The following is a 20,513-nucleotide window of genomic DNA, read 5'->3' on the forward strand; positions in this document are numbered from 1 at the left end:
GTGGTGAGACACTGGAATAGGTTGCCCATGGAAGCTGTGGATGGCCCATCCCTGGAAGTGTTGAAGTCCAAGGTGGATGGGGTCTCGAGCGCCTGGTCTAGTAGAAGATGTCCTGCCTATGGCAGTGGGGTCAGAACTAGATGATCTTCCAACCCAAACCATTTTATGATGAAGTCCATTACTTTCAGTCAAATGGACTTCCCCTTTCTGAGAGGATCATCAAAGCAGGCAGTTAATTTGGGTGTAAATTAAGACTGTTGTAAAGACTGAAGTAAAAAGCATGTTATGCCCATCGCTAATTCAGTTTCATGAGTTTTATCCAATTTGAATATTTCTCTGGACATGATAAAAACTAACACTCACATATGAAGGAAGAGGGTTCAAAGCTAGAACAAGGTGCAAGGTGATGCTGATTTCCAGCTATACCTCACTGACACTTACACAGCTACAGAGCTGCTGGCAGGGAGGCTGAGTGTCCGTGGGCTTCTCCAACCTGGTGAATGACAACTGATGAAACCACAGGTGGTGTCACAATGTGCTACTCAAACTCATTGTCCCCCCGCACTGAGTGCAGGATGGAGGGGACCTTCCTCTTGGTCTCAGATCTCAATGCATGATGCACAAGTAGCAGAATCGATGGAGGCATGCTATCACATGGTTGGCCTCCTCCCAGCTGTCCAGGCATATTGGACCGCAGTCCTCCAGCTCTCTGGTCATGCTCTTCACTGGCTTCTGTGAGCCTGGGGGATCTGGGCATGATGAGCTGCTCCCTGTCACTGCTGCAGCAGTGGGTGTCATACTAGAAAGAGAAGAGAGGCTGTGGTCATGGGCTGGCCTGGTCCCTCAAGGAGGAAACCCTCCCATCTCCCCAGGGTGAGGTGTCCCCTCTCAGGTCACCTCTGCTGTTTTGAGCATGCTTCTTGATTGCCCCAGCTGCCTGAAGCTGGCAGGGCCAGGCGTTACTCTTCAGTTGTTCTGCCATGAGAGATGCAAGAAGATGCATGAGAAATGCACAGAGAAATTCTGCAGACCCCATGAACCAGCACCAAAACTTCGCTCAGCACGGAGTCTGGATATGAAGTGGCTGGATGAGACTTGGCACCCTACTATAAGCAGTGAGGTCATAATCTGTCGCTGGGTGACATCACAGTGTGTCACTTGGGGATGTGACAACAGGCAATCCTCACCCACGGTGCTTGCCCCTCTCCAGTGCTGTGGCCCTGGCACACATCTGGGTCCATCCTCCCATCTCTGGTCTTGAACTTGTCATGGGTAGTTCATGCCAGTCACCAAGGTTTCAGCCACATCTTCCCAGAGCCCCATCAGGCCACTCTGGCCGTGGTAGATGTCTCCAGGCACATATGGCAAGGGGGTGCATGCTCTGTGCGCACTCCTGGCCTTCTCCCACGTGGTGGTCAGTGGCAGCAGTGGCTTCCTCCTGTGGGTTTTTTCCTATTTTCTTTCCACCCAAACCCTTGTATGTGTCTTTAATTCTCTGGTTGGTTCTTCATGACAAATCTGTCATGCTTGATCAGACTGTGATAGTCCAGAATGATTTCGCACACTATTTCTCTGTAGCCAGTGTTAGGGGGGTCAGTTACAGAAGAGATTTCCCAGTATATTAACCCCTTTCATGCTGTGTTTGTACTGTGGCTACTGCCTTTGTAATGGTTAAGATAAGGCTATTAGCATACTAAAAAGGGAAAATGCCTTGCTTCCACAGCTCAGTTCCCCACCTTTCTCAAGGTTAAAAACTTTAAACATTCAAAATCAGCCTTGATTTTCCTCAAAGCATCTCATAAACTGCTTAATTTGATGGTTAGACTTCATGATCTTAGAGGTCTTTTTCAACTGAAATAGTTCTATGAGTCTATAAGATGTCCCTCTTCAAAAAAAAAAAAAATAGCAAAGGAATTAACGCTTTATGATTTTTCTTTTTTTTTTTCCTGTCACCTTCCCTAAATTAGCTCCATATTGTATTTTCAAGTTTTCTTACAGTTGAGAATTTTTCCTTTGGAATGAAAGAACACTTTAAGAAAAATCAGTATTTTAACTGCATCTGCATGTACTATATGAAAACATTTAAAATATTCCTGCAGTATTTTTTGCTAGGATTTCTGTGACAAGTACTTCTGAAGCATTCATCCTACTGTAGCTGTTTTACTTTCACAGCTCATTTCTTTTTGTCAGGTACTCATTTATTATAGTTAGTTGGTTACAGCTGCAGCATTTTCTCTTGAAGGACAGTAGCATTGTGAAACACCTCCTCTTCTTCTGCTGTCATCCATCTTTATATATGATTTACTATAGACAAAGCACAATACTTGGAAAGTGTTTCAAAAGGGATACTTGTGAAAGGGTACAATGCAAGTGTTGTGAATGTATAAATGTTGGCCAGGGGGAATCTCATAATGAAGTAAAAATACACAATAAATAAAAGGTAAAAATATTTTATTCATGAGGAAAGTATTCATGTAATTCCTTGGGTCCACTTTATATAATTAACTTATGTCAAGGATATTCTTCAGTAGATTGGTCAAACTGATTTTGATTGATAGCTATGTGATGTCTTTGATTTCCAGACTTCACACTAAGAGGGAGTGTCCTCTAATCTATGCAACTATGAGAAAATGTGTCATATTGTCAAGTACTTTTGGTAGTTACTTCTGTCTTACAGTTAGCTGTTTCTGCTCCAGGAAAGGGAGGGAGGGACAGAGGGAGGGAGAAAGCAAGCAAGAAGGAAAGCAAGCAAGCAAGCAAGAAAGAAAAGAAAGAGAAAGGAAGAAAGAAAGAGAAAGAAGGAAAGAAAGAAAGAAAGAGAAAGAAAGAGAAAGAGAAAGAGAAAGAGAAAGAGAAAGAGAAAGAGAAAGAGAAAGAGAAAGAGAAAGAGAGAGAAAGAGAAAGAGAAAGAGAGAAAGAAAAAAAGAAAGAGAAAGAGAAAGAAAGAGAAGGAGGGAGGAAGAAAGGAAGGAGATTGATCATGTTTATAATGATGTCTGAGTAGCTGTTTTCCTTGGTTCAGGCATGCAGTGATTTTGGGAATGTGGCTCTTGGCAAGCATCTAAGCTTACTCATTCCTTTCCTGCTTAATCATTTCACATTCACTCCTCTCTGTTTGGAGGTCTGTCCTTGTTTATTTTGTGAAGTTCATATATTCGGTAAAAAATAAATGATTAGCATGTCTTAATCCATAATAAATATTTGTTCATGTTGAAAATCTGCAGGGAGAAACAGCAGTTTCCAACAGATCCTGTTTGGAATTTGCTCTACTGTTTTCATAGTTCATGTGAAATCAAATCAGTGGCCTCAGCACAATTCCTGCTACTGTCCCACTCAAAGCACTACTTCTGTTGTCAGTCCTTGATACCCGGGCAGGAATGATGTTGGCAATAGAAGTGGAAGGCTAGTCTGCAGCACTGGGTAGGTGTACCTGCAGCAACTTAGTATCAGCATGCTCAGCCAGCAGTACAGACTATTGCATTTAGTATAAACCTCCTCTGGGCCTGAACTGTACATTTAGATTGTTATTCACAGCTGCTTTCCATTTTAACTTTGGTTGTTAACCATACATGCCTATGCTTTCGTCGATCATTCTTCCTGACAGCAATACCAACATACCCACTGCACTCACAAATTCAATGGCTTTTGTAGCTTCTGTGGAGCTGCTTGATAGAAGGATGATCACTGAATTTTTAAAGCAAAACTTGATGAGAACTTGGAAGCAAGCCACTCTGTTGTACAGGAAGGCTGGAAATTGGGGCAGAAAGCTCATTTGAGTAAACAGAAAGCCTCCTGAAACATAAGAAGAGACCAAGGAGTGCAAACTGTTACAAAGGATTATGAAAAACCTTGGTTCTGCACTTGGTGATGAAATGAGGAAGAGCAAAGCTCAGCTGGAGCTAAATAGAGACATGAAGGGTCACAGAAGAGAGGTTTACAGGTATATGTAACATGAAAGCAAAACGAAGTTGAGGGGAATGTGAGTCTGTTGATGCGTGGGGAAGACAAATCAGTGATCGATAAAAGGGGAAAGATGGAAGAACTCAACACCTTTTGTGCCTTGGTTTTATCAGACGAATCCTGTTCCTAGACTGTTGTACATTACAGCATATTTTAAGAAGGAAAAGGAAAAGCCAGCAGTGGGCATGCTTTGGCAGTGTGGGTTGGACTAGGTGATCTTTGAAGATGCCTTCCAAGCCCTAATGTTCTGTGATTTAGGCCATGTTGATGTAGGGAGAGCACTGCTGTCAATATCCTATCACTTTCTTAGAATCATAGAATCACAGAAGGAGATTTAAGTAAAATTTCACAGGCCAACTTAATTTGGGTATTACCAAGTCTTTGGTGCTTGACTTTCCAACTAGACTGTTCTGCAAAGCGTTTTATAATTCAGAGTGATGAACTGATCAGCAATTGCACGTATGATTAAAATGTTAGCCTAACAGCTAGAGAAAGCTTTTTATTTGAAGCATCTTTTTTCAATTACAGTAGTATAGATTAATAAATGTTCATTTGATTTATCTTAATTTCATTAGAACTGATTTCAAATCATAGGATAGTTTATGAAATAAATAAATTCCTGTGAATTAGTCAGTAGTATTTCAACGGAATTTTAAACTGAAATGCATAGTTGTGACATTGAACGTATAAGCATTTAAATAGACCACCTTAGAATTACAGTTTACAAGGTGTTGTTCATAATTTTTTACATCAAAATGAAATTACAGTCAGGAAAAAAGTATTGACATTACATGCTGAATGTCTAAAGTACCATTTGCAAGTAAATCCCCTCAAAATTGGTCTCAGAACCCAAAATTATGTGCAAAATGTAACTTTTTTTTTTTATTCTGATAGGGGAATCCCAGTGGATTTTTCATTAATTATTCTGTCAAGCTGCACCAGGGGAGGTTTAGGCTCAAGGTGAGGAGAAAGTTCTTCATGAAGAGAGTTGTTAGACGTTGGAATGTGCTGCCCAGGGAGGTGGTGGAGTCACCATGCCTGGAGGTGTTCAAGAAGGGATTGGATGTGGCACTTGGTGACATGGTTTAGTGATCATGAAGTGTAGGGTGACAGGTTGGACTTTGATGATCCTTGATGTCTTTTCCAACCTTATTGATTCTGTGATTCTGTGATTTTTCCTAACTAATACAGCTTCAGAACATTAAGTGTTATTTTTTGATCGTAGTGATACCTCTGTATTTTTCTGATGGTCTTTGTTTTTGTATACTGAAGTATTTCCAGAACTCTTTGCTGTTTATTTCAGAGTGACTTCATCATTGGGCTAAATAAACAAAGATGGTTGCACTTGATCTTTGAAGTAGCTTCAGTGTGTATTCAGTTTTTCCTGGTTATTAATAGTAGCAATCAAATTCTCTGGCACTGCAAATTTTTAATTTTTTTTTTCCTGTTATGCTTCCTTCAATTATTTGAGTATATTTCTAAAGCAAGTTTGCAGTATGACAGGCTGCCTGAATCATCTGGGGTGGGTTGTATTGCTGGTCTTCAAATGGAGTTTGGGTTGTAAATGTGTAAATTGAAGATCTAAGTCATCTAAAGCACTTTCATTTGTGGAAAGGAAGAGGGCAGCATGCTGAATGTCATTAAATGAATACTGTAGAGTCTGTAGCAAATATCAAAGGCAGGTGTATGAAATTTTGCTGTCTGAATTATGAATGTTAAACAGTTCAGTGTAATAAGGCATGTTCTGAGAAAAAGTTTTACCTTGTGGGTTGGAATTCTAGCATTCATCTACATGTGTTTGAGTGGCTTTGGCTGCACTGATCGCAACAGTATCATTGCCTGGTGGAGGCATAGTTGGAGCACAGCCACAAAAGGTGAGGGTAAACATTGAGGCTTGTGTTTCCCACCTGCCAGGGTGCTGCTTTCCATGGACATTCTCAGAGAGCTGATTATATTCGTGAAAGTAGTATTGCATAGCTTAATATAGTGTGCTGAGGGCAGTATTTGAAATGATCAGGAGTGCAGATATGGTTGGTAAGAAGTAGCCTGAAAGATTAAATTGAGGCTGAGTACGGGTTACAACTTTGCAGAAGACAAAGCACTGAGGAATAGCTGTTTCTCAGTAATTCTCCTGAATACTGTTATGGTAGACCATGTATTTCCACAGTTAGTGAAGGATAAATACTGCATATGAATTAAAGTAACTTCTCCTTAGCTTCCTCCAGCAGAAGAGTCTGTACAATTCCTGCATATTCCTGGTGTGCTCAGTGGATGTTTCTGGAGTGCTTGTGTACAGCTCTTACCTTCATCTAAATGCTGACGTGATGTGGCTTCATACAGCTAAGTCTGTTCCAGAGCTGTACTCAGGGGGACACTTACCTGCTGCCAGTGTCCAAGTATGCAGTACAAGCCCCCAGTCATCATCTGATCCTGATTATGGTAGAGAAGAGAGGCTGAGCCACAGCTGAGGACCCTCCAATACCTGTAGCCCACATGGTACAGGTAAACGTTGTGCTTTCAGTGGCATAACGTCCCTTAGAACAAAATCCGCAAGTTGGAGTGGAAAATACAGGTGTGACCTTTCAATCTGTGCATACATAAAATTATATGAACAGTTGGTTTTAAACGTGGCAGAGTTATGACTGTTGACTTGTTGAGAAACTGAAGTTCAGGGGATCTCAGGTGGAGACCAAGTACTTGCTGAGGCCAATGAACTTCAGCCTAGTGCAGTTAAGTATATAGATGTTAGGGTGTTCAGAATAATAGACCTTTACACAAAAGTGCTCCTCAGTCTTCACTGGCTATAGGAGTAGAAAGAGAAGGAATATCAAGACCAGTGTAGGAAAACTAAGTCATCTGTGTCATGGAACAGCTAGATCAGGACTTCTCTAATTAAGGTTAGTGAACCAAGAGGTGAGGATGGCTACAACATGGACACACAAGGCCCTCACCAATAAGCTCAGGCAGGGGAACAGAGTTGAGAGGACAGTGGTGGGTCTTATTGGTATTCCAGGGAGCATCAGGGAACAACAGGTAGCAAGCCAGGTAGGTCCAAAACCAAGGCAGGAAGACCAAACAGTGAGCCAGAAACGGGCTGCAGCATTGCTGGGACAGAGATAGGAGTCCAGGTTCAGGTGCAGGACTGCAGGCACTGGTATGTAAAGCTGGCAGATGAGTAGAGAGGTATGTAAAAAAGTAACACAGAAGTGGTAGGAATTACTTTAATCATCATTAATAAATTGCAGGGTAATTCTGCCTTTCTCAGTGCAGTTTCTGTAAATGAATCATTTTGTGCAAAACAGACAGGTAGTTCATCAGTTATGATCACATGAACCTTCTGTATCCTTCCTGCTTTCAGCAGATAGATAACTGAAGCACAAGGAACTGGAACATTGCGATACTTGATTCATGCGGTTACCAGCTTGATGGAGTGTCATTTCACCAGAGCCACCTGTTCAGGAAGGGGGGAAGAAATGCACTAGTAGTCTGTATTAGCATATTTATTTCAGCAAGAGTTGGCAATGAAAATCAGCTCTGCGCTGGGGAATATATAATGAGCTTCCTAAAGTTGTGTTAAATAATTTGCGCTCTTTTATACCTAATATACAAAATATTACTGAAATTCTGGGAATTGTGTTTGTACCGTACCAGAGGAAGCTGTGTTGTTGAGTAACTGACAGTTAACTGAAAATGGTAAAATAATAATTACAAAATTAGACTGAGTGTTTATTCATAAAAGAACAGACACCTTTATCAGCTATAATTATCTTTTTGGTAATTTGGTCTCTGACTGGCACACAATGGCATAAAAAGCATGAAACTCTTCCCAGGCATAGCACCGCTACAGTCAAAGCACTGTGTTAGAGGTAGGGTTTGTACAATACATGTGTTGTAAAAGCAGGTCACTTGGGAGCAAGTCTGATGGTGCTGAGTATCTGTCACTCAGAGAACACTTATATGTCAACGAAAGAATGCTCACAGCTGCAGAAGCATCTTAGGGTGGGAACTGAGAGACTGGAGCTGAATCCAATCCACAGCATCAGTGACTTTGTACTTGAACCCAGCTCTCAACTTTGTCATATTGTTCAGTTTGCATAATTCTCCCTCCACTCTTTTTTTGTTGGTGATCAGTTCTGGGTTTTTATAACACAAATACACACTGCTCCTTAGCCTACAGAACATATATTAAAGCCACTGTGTATGGTGAGACTTGATAGAAACAAGATGCATGAAAGTGGTCATAAGATAAGGAACACAGTGATTCTGCAGAAACGTTTGCTCAGTTTCAGCAAGTCCATTTTTTGAGAGAAGAAGAGGGGTTGTCCTTTCATAGCATACAAGTGTTTTGGTTCAAGTTATAGGAAGAAATCACACAATCATTTGGTTGGAAGAAGCCATTAAGATTATCAGGTCCAACCATTAACCTAGCATTGCCAAGTCACCACTAAGCATATACACATCTTTTAAATCACCATCCAAGGACAGTTACTCAACCACTTCCCTGTGCAGCCTCTTCCATTGCTTTACAACTCTTTTGGTGAAGAAATTTTTTGTAATATACAATCTCCTCTGATGCAACTTGAAGTTATTTCCTCTTGTTCTATTGCTTGTAACATAGGAGGCTGATATCCACCTTACTGCAACCTCTTTTCAGGTAGTTATGGAGTGTGGTAGGGCCTTCTCTGAACCTCCTTTTCTCCAGGCTAAACAATTCCAGCTCCCTCAGCTGCTCCTCAATGGACCTGCTCTTTACATCCTTTGTTGCCTTTGTTTGGACATGCTCCAGCTCCTCAACTCAATATAGAATTTGAAGTATAGCCTCCCTAGACCTGCTGGCCATCCTATTTCTGATACAAGCCAAGATGCTGTCAGCTTTCTTGGCCAGCTGAGCTCACTGCTGACTCACATTCAGACAGGTATCACTCAACACCCCCAGGTCCTTTCCCAGTGGGCAGTTTTACAGCTACACTTCACTATGCCTGGTTGTTGCATGAGTTTGTTGTGACCCAAGTGCAGGTCCCAGCACTTGGCCTTGTTGAACATCATACTATTGGCCTTGGCCCAGCCTGTCCAGATTCCTTTGCAGAGCCTTCTTACCCTCAAGTAGATCAACACACCCTCCCACCTTAGTGTCATCTGCAAACTTACTGAGGGTGCACTCAATCCCCTTGTCCAGATTATTGGTAAAGATATTAAAGACCCCAGTACTGAGCCCTAAGCAACACCACATGTGATGAGCTGCCAACTGCATTTAACTCCATTCACCACTACTCTTTGGGTCTGACCATCCAGCCATTTTTTTACACAGCAAAGCATCCACCCATCTAAGCCACAAGCAGCCAGTTTCCAATGAGAATGCTCTGAGAAACCATGTCAAAGGCTTTATTAAATCTAGGTAGATCTCCTCCACAGCCTTTACTTCACGCACTAAACGGGTCAATCAAGATGAAGCAAATCAAAATGGAGCAAATACAGTAATGTTCTACGTGTATACATTTGAAGTGGAAGGGTCAGATATCAGAAGACAAGCATAATAGTACATTTCATGGCAAAACAAATGATAAAGTGGAACAAGACAGCCTTCATGCACCAATGGGAAGTTTGATTTTGGTGTTTAGTTTAACTCCCATGAGTGAATTGGTTCAAAGTATATGTGTTAAAATGAACAGGGAAACACAGAATCCCTGGCAATAAGTAATCTCTGTCCCCATGCAACATACAACTGAATCAGACTCTCAGATGTGGCACTGTAGGGTTTTGTAAGAGGTTTGTTTTGGCAGAAGAGCCAAGTTGTCAGACATCATCCCTGTAGTATAAGCCAAAGAAGTGGAGAGCATTGACAGTAGCTCGAGTAGCAGAGAGTGATTGTTCATCGTTTTACATGGCGTAGATGGGGATAAGTGGTAGAGTGATTTCCTTCTTTTTTTACAGGTTATTTCAAGCAGCAGTGATGCACAATGAGTCATTAGGCTGAAGGGCATGCTAGAGGGTCAGTTCTTTCATCATATCTTAGTATGCACAAAAAGCCATTTGGAGATAAGATGAAGTGACATAATCTGAGGTAGGATATATACTCTGGCAATTCTAGGTTAACTATTATGCAAGTAGGACAAGATCATATATATTTATCTATTATGCTTAAGGAACAGTAGGTAAAGCAAAAATTATAAGTATCATATGTGATATATATTTTTTTTACAACTAGGGAATTTATGATACTAAGGGTTTTTACAGATACTTAGCTTAAAAAATCAGAACATTGTGAGGTTTTATTAGTGGGAAGTAGCATAGATACCTTGATGTTTTCAATGGAGGTAAAGTGTAAAAATGAGAAAATGGAGGGGAGAGATTTTCAAGAAATATCCATCACAGTGAAGTCCTTGAAATTATCATCATACACACAGTTGAAAAGCATTTGACTTCTACTTTTCTATACTATGCTATAACTTAAATTGTTTCATTCAAAGTACTATTTCATACTTTCTAATACTTTCTAAGTGTTCTGCTTTGTGACTTGTTATCGTCTCTATTAACATTTCTAAGTAGCTGATCAGAACGAGATGAACCTAATAATCTAATAAACTGATTGGTGTTGTAATTAATTGTGCTCATCTGATTAGTCTACAACCAAAGCCGATTTACTGTCCTTTCTTCTCAAGGCTCTGTGCTGATAATGTTTTTTTCATCTGTAAAATAGATGCAGAAAGGCTCCTAAAACTCAGATGTGACACAGAGATTGTTTTGTAGTTTGGTGGAATCATCTTACTTAAGCAATCACAATTCTATTTGTTTGTTCCTTCAGGTTGATAGGATTGCTTATTGCAAGTCATGTTGGGGTTTTTTTCAGGAACCTAATCTTTATTCATAGGATTTTCAGCCTGATAACTCTACTAAATATAACTATTTACATTGTTTGTGGTCTGATTTTGGTGATTATGTTTTTCACTTGATTCTAAAACCTGAGGAAAAGAGCTGTATAAGTTTCCAATATTTTGTAACACTGAAAATTTAAAAGCATTAGTAGTAATGTATTTAAATGGTTCAAAATCAAGGGTGTATGCAAACAAGCTTACTGAACTTAGGTGCCTAGGAAAGTATTATGTCAGGAATATCCAGTATGTTTTAATACTCCTAGCACAGGGGTTGGACAAGATGACCTTTGAGGGTTCCTTCCAATGCAATCTGAGAATACCTTATCCAAAACTCTTTGTTGTAGTTTAATGACAACAGTGTCAATTTAAAAATCAGCATAACAAATGGAAAAATGAAAACTGGAACATGAAAAATAGGATCTTGTGTCAAAATGGAACCCAGAGTGTATCTGTAATGACATTATTTATTTTAATATTTGTACAACCAGAATGTCATATCTGAATTGTCATCTACACCAAGCAGAATGCTTGTCTTAACATAGACTGAGAAACCAAAGCGACAGTGTCATGAGATCCTGTCCAAATATTTAAACTAGTTTTCCCTCATACAGATGCTATTCTGACTTAATAGGTATAAAATAAGCTCTACTATTTTTCTTAAGATGTGGCTTTCAAGTTTGCATAGACATGCACTCATGTCTGTAAATTGTCAGACTACAAGATCTCATTTTATTTGCGACCACTTCAAAAGTTCCTGCTTATTTTGGATTATAATTGTCTGCCCAGTCACCTGTAAAATTACTGGATTTATACCTGAATCACAGGTATAGAGTGGTTTTCCCTGCAACACTTGTATTTTCATAGAATATTGGAATGTTTTGGGGTTGGAAGGGTCCTGAAAGATCATCTAGGTCCAAACCCCCACCGTGGGCAGGGACACCTTCCACTACACCAGGCTTCCACTTGTCCAACCTGCATCAAGCTTATTTTTAAGTGTTTATTGTGTATGATGGTCTGGTCCTTTTCTATTATTCTAGAAACAAGCATACCTTCTGTAGCTAGGACATATCTGCTAGCACTAAGCCATTTGGGGGAAAACCTGGAAGCAGGTCAGGAGTGCTTTTTTGCCCATTGTTGTATTCTCAAGTTGCACTTCAATCATAACCAACTGAGGTGTTCAAAATATTTCTCAGTGCATAGGAAAGAGGCTCATGAAAAGCACAGGAGCTATGCTGGGCATAACTCAAGGGGAAAGAATTGTCAAGACCAGGACTTTTTGCTTTCATTTGCTAGTGCTAGTTGTTCTTAAGCTAAGACAAGGTCAAATACATCAGAGGATGGCAAGAAATTTCACATACTACATGAAGTTAGGTAAATTCCTTTTCACGAGTTTCAGGTAAGAAAGAAAAATCTTTTCCCTAGTGGTTGCATATGTTAGAATTTTGACTGAAGGAGAGTGATTTTTCTTTAAAAAACGTAAAATTATATTAGAGAAATAACATTCAAAAGGATTTTATAAAGTGATCTCAGCAGTGTGAGACATACCGATAAGTACAGTCAGGACAATAACTTTAAACACTTAGTAAATTACTCTCTCTTATAGGTAGTATATTTCCTTGATGCTTATTCTTAACCCTAAAGCATTTCACCTGGTTCTTTTCAATTGTTCTTATGAATGCCAAGTTGTAATGACAAGTTTTTCTTGAGAATATATCCTACAAAAAATGAAAAGGTGAATATTTTTCTACATATTGGAAGTATATTTGCTAGTGCAGCTCCGCATGTAAGACAGAGACTTTCTCACAGGACTAAACAGGACAAATAAAAGACTTCACCTTTTAGTGGAAGAAATAAATAGACATAGAAATGATGAACAAATAACCTGGATTTTAATACCTTAGAAATTGTTTAAACAGTTAATGTAGAGGAAGGCAATTAAGAACATCAAAACTGAACAATTTTTAGGCATTTGAAGAAAATTATCTGATAAGTAACAAGTAGAATGAGGTTAATTGAAAGCTATTTATGTGTGATCAATGGTTTTGTTCCTAATAAGATAACAAGCTGAGCAGGAAAATGGAAAAACTGGAGAGACTACTTTACAGTACTGAAGCACCTGACAGGATATTTTTGAGTTTTTACAGTGAACTGAGTAGATAACCAGGGTGCATGGACAGGTGATGCCTCATTTAACAATCTCAGTGGCATCCTTATCCACAAATTTGCCCTGTTGCATTTGAGTCTATACAAATATTAAAAGCTGCAGTGTCCTCTGGCAAGCAATTCTGTAGGACGGAACTGCCTGAGCTAATGCTGGAACAGTTATTTCATGTACAGAGAACAACACTGATTGTACCAGCATTTGTGGTAGGTTGGTCAGCTGTGTGGAGAGGCAGTCAATGAGGAGCTGGTGAGCCAGCACCAGTAATCCTGTAGCTCTTTCAGAGCCAGCTTCTGTATCTTCAGTGGCTGCTCTACTGTGTCTTGCAGGTGCAGCTCAAGTTCTTCCAGTACTGGCAGTGGGGGACTAGAAGCCCCTTCAGACTGTCTACATCCTTTCTTTTCTGTTCTCAGATGTGTTTATTACTGCACGGTAACAAAAGCTGGGAAGTACACTTCTGTTGGACCATCAGCACTGAGTACTGATTCAAAAGCCATTGCTGAAATGTTCCATTTTATTCTCCAGCTGAACAGATAGTGAGATTGCCTGTTCTGTCTGGGAAGCTGAATGTCACCTTGGTGTTTCATATGTACAAAATATCAAAGGAAGAGACCTAAAGCAATTTTCATAGTTCAGTGAGGCTGGTGCATTTTCAGGTTTGCTTATCCTCTTTGCTGTACCAACCATTTGCTGGCTCCCAGTCTTCCTAAAACAGATATGATTTTTGTTTGGTTTAATACAGCTTAATAGATTTCTCTTCTGTAAACTTACCTCCCTTTGAGACCTTTTGCACTTTTGCCAGCGAGAAGTTCTTTTGGACACGACATCTACAGTTCAACTTCACTCATCTGTTATCCCTTCTCCTTTTAAAGTCTTCCTTGTCTGGTTCCATCAGTTTTCAGCTGATTTCTAACCACCTTCTCTGTCACCACAATGAGTTTTTATTATATTTTCTGTCTTTTGTTTTCTGTCACTTATTCCTCCTGCTAGGTTCTGGATTACTACATTCTTCCTAACCTAGAAATGTGTACCCCTCCTCTGAATCTTTTTCACTTCTGTTGTATCCTTTTTGAGATGAGGGGCTCAGCATCACGCACCTCAATAAAGACAGTACATACATTGCTATACTCTGGTTTAGTTTATGTTGCTTGCCTTACATGTCTTACTGTCCTTTTTGCTCCTTTAGCTGCTGTTGAGTACTGAGCTACCTCTTCGTGTATGTCTGTTATAATTCTGAGGGTTCAGTGGTCAATTCTGAGCCCAACATATTGTCAATAAAATCAGGAATATATGAGACATTTTCCCCATGTACATGACTTTACATTTATGTACATTAACTATGTACATTAATTAACCCTGCAGTACTTCCCTGTTAGCATTTGCTTATTGCTCTAAATAACTTAGTATCTTCAGTAAATTTTCTGATAGGTTATGAATAATCACTCCACTGGTGAACACCCTCCAGTATGAGATTTCCTTTATTTAACAATTATCTATCCATCTTCCCATGGTTGCTTGTACTTATTAAAGTGTATTTTTTTAAGATCCTTTTTTTTAGTAAAATAAAGTAAAATAAATCCCACCAATCAATCTGTCCCTTATCTAACACACTCGTGGCTTAAGCATTTTATCTTCAAAGTGGCAGGATTGTGAGTCAGTCCTTTTGAGTCATCCTAGCATACCTTACTTGTTCCTATGTCCATTATGTTTTGCTATTTTTATAGCATTTTTCAACATACTATTGTATTTATATCCTTCTGGTCCTGAGATCCCAAAGTGGCTTAAAAGTGAGAGGCTGTTCATCATGACTATGTAGTTATGATAACAGTGAACAGTTCAGGTGCTAGCATTAGAGATTAAAATGATGGTCTTCTAAGAGCTGCAAAGTGCTACTGACTCAGTACAGAAGTTGAAGCAAAAGTAATGGTTGAATAATGCCTGCTACCTACTTATTTAAAAGCACACAACCTTGTGCTTTTCAGTGGAAACTGTAGCCACTTGAACATATTAGGACTGGCCAGTTTATTGTGCTCCCTCAGGTAAGGAGGAAAGAGGAAAGAATGCTGGAAATAGAAGTTTGCTTTTCCTTACCTACCTCTAGATTTGCTGCGCTCTGGGCATAAAGTGGCTGCTGTCCTGGTCCATCACACTGCACCTGTGTGCAATAGGTCTTTAACATATGTAGAGTTCCATTTGGCAACGTTACAATTCTAAATGGAGAGAAATGTCATCACATTGACATCTTTAAATTGTTCTCATTATGACCTTCAGAGTCTGCACCACAGCAGTTTCTTCCCAAAGGCAGTAAATGGCACAGTATTTCAGCTCCTACCAACCAACCGAGTGCTAGGCATACTGACTTTCACCTCCGGCAGGTAGTGCATTAAAAGTGGTAGATGCATAAACAGCTGAATGTTAATGAGTGCAATGATCTTTATGAAACAAAGTACTACATGTCAGATAAATGAAATACCAAATATGAAATTTTCTGCAGGTGGGATTCTTTTATACCACAATTTAAGACGCTTCCTGAATAAACCCTATCTAATTCTGTGTACTGTATTTACGTAGAAAATTTGCACTTCAAGTGAAAACACATAGCAAAGGCATAGAGGTAATGAGGGAGTGTTAGAATTTATTATTTTTCAGATGAGGCTATGTTTGGTTATACCATGAACTCTTATCAAAAATATTTTGTCATAAATTTAGTATATTTTTTTTTAGGGAGACAATTTATTTTAAGATGCTTATTGCAGTTTAGGGGTTTTTCCACCATGTATCGCTTCAAGACGTATCAGAACAGCTAAAAAAGTGCTTAAAAGACAATTGCTTCACAGGTCCCACAGAGTGGTCATTAAAAGCATTGATTTTAGCCTCAGGTTTTCACATGCAGAACCACAGCAGTAAAGCAACCTGTTGAGTGCTTGACTTGGTAGGCTGATTGCTCTGTTGTTTTGGAAATGAAAGGTATGGCTGAATAATCAAAGCTCAATCACATTGTCATAGCATTTAATAGAAAGGTTAATAACCAACACTCTATCCACATTAGACTGTCAGATGTTTGACTAATTGCAAAATATGTTTTTGAAGTTAAATGAATACCTAAGAGATAAAAATCTGAGGCCAAACTCCTTGTTGATAAATGGTCTTGCTTCTTTAATTATAGTTTAACTATTCTAATTAATAAGAGAGAATTTGCCCCAAAATCTGTGTTAGTCTTAATCCACATGCAGGATTGATAAATTATTACTTCTGTGAAGAATAAGTTAGATATAAAGAAGGCTGTAAGTGGTATAGTATGAGCATTTAGCAAGAAGAAATCTTGCTAATACTGCATTGAACTGTCATTCAAACTGAGCAAAACCACAAGACAGATCTGTAGCAGTGACTGAAAAATCTATGTTAATTTATTTTTGCTTTCAAATAATAATCTGACTTTGTCAACACTAAAGCCTATCATTTAGAAACTCCTAATAATAAGAATGAATCCTCTTGTGTTTTCATTTTTTATCTCACTACCTTGTTTAAATTTGCATGTCTGAGAAATAGCTGCTCTTATAAGATAGCTTAGTTTTCAGCAATAAGAGATGGTTAAAAAAATAGTGTACAAATATTGTTAAAAAGGCAGAATTTGTCTAAAAGTTACAGTAGTAACTCTACCTACTACAGCGAACCTGTTTACAATGTATCCAAAGGCTGCAATGAATACCTGTAGATAAGCCAATGTGACTAAAAGTCTACTCCATTATAAAAAGCCTGTGAAATTGTAGTTGTCAAGGACTGCTGATGGCTCTGAGCACACTCACTGGATATGTGCATGATGCTTGTTTATTGGTTTTGGTGTCTAGATTACCTTATTAGATCCTTACAGCAAATAGCCTGCATGTTTATAGAAAGAGTTGGAAGTACACAGAAAAAATAATAGCTCTTATGGGTCATCTGGGACATTGCAGACCAGCTCAGACAGTCATCATCATTCACTGCAGTCCGTGATGGGACAGGATATTCCAGCATGAAACAGAGACAAGGCTTGATCCCTAAAGGAGAATGCCTTGTCCATCAGAAAGAAATAAAATAGACAGCGTATAGGGGAGTGCATGTAGAGAAAGGATTTGTAGGGTTTGGGGTTTGGGATTTTTTTAATGTATTTTATTACATGTTATTATTCACATTACATTTAACAGGTTTTATTGTTTTGGAGACTGAAATTGGAGAAATAGGTGCTTATTAGTGGGACAGTTTACCTACAGTAATGCTCCAGTTTAAGGTTTGTGCAGTGACTTTTAAAATCACAAAGGACAAACTGTGTCATACTCCCTGTCACACCAACAGCTACAGCATGTTCAAGTTAATAATGAGAAACAAGAAAATTAAGATGGCAGAATGTTTTATTTGACAGCTCACATAATCTAGAACCTGATTCTCTTTTGCAGAGCTACATAGCCTGAACATGGTGATATTAGAGACCATCTCTGAAAGATCTCAATTAACGATTCCTTCAACAGAAGTGAAATAGGAATAGTTAAATAATAGGATGAACTTCTTATTAAATAAGCCAATTATTATTTCTGCTAAAATGCTGATGCAAGTTTGACATTTGATTTGGGTTTTAAGCCACATCCCATGTAAATAAATAAATACTCCAGTTCTGAGGAGGACTGTAGTAGCTATGAGCCAATGCAGAAACTACACAGAGATTTTTTGGGGGAAAAAGAAAAAAAGGAAAAGCAGTCATGGGAATTGGGTATATCCACCTCTTGATTACAGAAGACACTGGGGCATAAAGGAGACATGGTAAACAGAATTGCTGAACTAGACAGCTTCTCCACACAGGGCAGAGAAATGCATTGTCTGTGCTCCTAGTGTGTGTCTATTACTTTATATAAAGGCCTCACATTTGTTGTTTGGCTAGAAATGAATGTGGCAGACAGCTTACAACTCGGGGACTATAAGGTTCTCTGCATTGCTGTCTTGGCAAGGAGGTGTTTCTGGTGAACTTGGAAAGGAGTTGAGAGGCTGCCAGTCTCTGCAGGCTCTGGAGAGTCAACATGGCATGCATTTAGCTGTACTAGAAAGGAGGAGAAATCACCTCAATGAAAAGATCAGGGAGAATGTATCTGTTTCTTTCTACCAATATGTAAGTCCATATATTTTGAAATCTTGCTCTCAGTGTATGTAGCTGCAGATAATAAAAAAGATTGGACATATAGTACAGACTTGGACTTGTTAGTACAGACTGTTATATTTGATTCTGTTTAAAAGGATTCAGTAGTTGGGGTTTTTTGGTTGGTTGGTTGGTTGGTTTTCTACAATGATGCCAAAAAAGTTGTGTGCTGAGAACACTTATTCAACATCCTCCTATTGTACTTTGTGCAGTTATTCTTTTAGGGCTGGATAGAACTCTCTATCTTCCTGGAGGGTGGGAGAATAGAATTTCAGGTAGAAGTCCACTAATCCCGCTTGCTGGTATTGCTCTCCCAGCAATGCACTTTTCAGATCCATGATTCTGCTTTTCCTATGCATGCTGCTCTTCCAGAATTGCAGATGTACTCTACTCAAAATATGCTTTAAGCAAGAGTCCCCAGTCCTGCAAATACAGGGTCAAGGCACTGTTACAGGAAAACCATGCTCTATAATTTTACCTTCTGATTTCTGTCACTCTTGTGCTAGGGAGGTAGCTCTAGTGCTCCCCAGCTGGTTTGTTTTGGTTTGGGTTTTGGTGGTTTTGTTTGGGGGGGGTTTGTTTGCTTTGTTTGGATTTTTTTGTTGTCTTTTTGTTTGTTTGGGGTTTTTTGTTGTTGTTTTTTCTTTGTTTGGGTTTCTTTAATTTGTTTGGGGTTTGGGTTGGTTTTGTTTTGGTTTTGTTGATGTTTGTTTTTGTCAGGATGACTGCGGAGGTGAAGGGAATAGTATTGAATTAATTGGGGCGGCTTATATGTGGGAGAGCAGTACTAATTAGGACTGTGTGGGTATTCAAGTATAGATGGAAAATCACAGTTGTTTAGGGAACAGGATCAATTATGGACCTGCACTAGAGGGGCTGGAGGGGCTGAGGGATCGTCCAATTATAAGATTATCTTAATAAGAAAATTCTTTAGGGGAACAGGAATGCTTTTTTTTTTTTTTTTTTTTAGATGATAGAGAGGCAGATCAGGATGGAGTGCTTAAAGAAAGAATTGAAATGAAACCTGTTCTCAAGTCCTCTTACCTTCCTCCATCTAACATTCATTCTTCCCTCCCAGGATTCTCATTCTTTTTCCATCTTTATTTCAAAGGAAATTGAAAATGGTGTAAGAGGAACAAAATGCCTTGCCTTCTTCCCAAATGAAAGGGTCAATGCCCTCCTTTTCATTTCCATACATTGGTATAGGGCTGGTGTGCTCTTCTCTGTTCTTTTGTATAAACTTTAATAGTGGGGAAAGAGAAGCTACAGATGAGCCACGTCAGTAGAGGGTTGTCTGCCCCTATGAAAGCAGACTGAAAAGCTTTGCTCTGATCCTGAGATTTCTAATTCCTTGATTTCTAAAACAAAACTGCTATGCAAATTTGGGTGTGATTTTTCTGAAAGGAGACTTGATGTTGGCAAGTATAGAATCTATTGATACATGCTCATTCATACATATTTGTTTCTTTATAGATCAGGATTTTGAAATTTATTTCACATTAGGTTATGCAGCAAATTTTGGTTCAGACAGGGCCAGAGGGCTTTCTGAGGAATACAGTTACTATAATAACCTGAGGTTTTAAATGTTATGATGTAAAACAACTTGTGAGTTAACTACATAAAGAGAAGACTGAGCTATCAATGTTCTCTCAAAATGAGAGGGAAAAGGTAATATTCCTGTAAAATGAGAAGCAAGGAACATCAGAAGCTTATTTTTCTCTCAGGTTAAGACCCCTAAATATGGGGCTTTTCAAATCCTAGGAGATTTCTTTGGCAAAACCTCTTGGGTTTTTTTTTAACTTGACTTATATGTACATATGCACATTTTACTCACTGCTATAAAATCTACTTTTTTTAAGGAAAAAAAAAAAAAAGAAAAAATTATCAGCCCTTCTCCAAATTTTAATAGGCTGTGAGTGTTCTAGCTCAGGTCGTGCATGCTGCTTGGCCTCTCTGCCCCTTCTTGTGGAGGACCTAATGACTGCCATTTGTTCCCCTCTGTGTTACATTTCCTGAGCTCATTCACAGCTGTCTTCATTATTCACAGCTCTGAAGCGATGAAAGGAAAAAAGAAAAGGAGTGTTTTATCTGTATGTTAATTGTGAGGTTTCAGGAGGGGAGGTGATGACCCTTGCTGTTCCCTTGCAGGAATGTCAGCTCTGCTGGAGAAGAGGCCCGAAGAAGAATGAGGGAGTGTGATGGCCTGACAGATGCATTGCTGTACGTGATCCAGTCTGCTCTGGGGAGCAGTGAAATTGATAGTAAGGTTTGTCATCTTTGTCTTATAAAATGTGAGAAATGCAGGTATTTAGGGTACATCAAGACTAGAAAGTGACAAGGTTTGGGTTTTATTAAT

General features: G+C 39.1%; 1 protein-coding gene across 2 annotated transcripts in view; it reads left to right on the plus strand.

Annotated features, from left to right (window-relative positions):
* The window catches only part of CTNND2 (catenin delta 2), a 492,311-nt gene that overhangs the window by 380,504 nt on the left and 91,294 nt on the right, over positions 1-20,513 (plus strand). For both annotated transcript variants that reach the window (XM_054381916.1, XM_054381917.1), the window contains one exon: positions 20,306-20,423. In XM_054381916.1, coding sequence (XP_054237891.1) covers positions 20,306-20,423 — 118 coding nt within the window. The remainder of the gene's footprint in view (positions 1-20,305; positions 20,424-20,513) is intronic.

The sequence above is a fragment of the Indicator indicator genome, chromosome 6 (genome assembly GCF_027791375.1).
Source record: "Indicator indicator isolate 239-I01 chromosome 6, UM_Iind_1.1, whole genome shotgun sequence".
NCBI lineage: Eukaryota > Metazoa > Chordata > Aves > Piciformes > Indicatoridae > Indicator > Indicator indicator.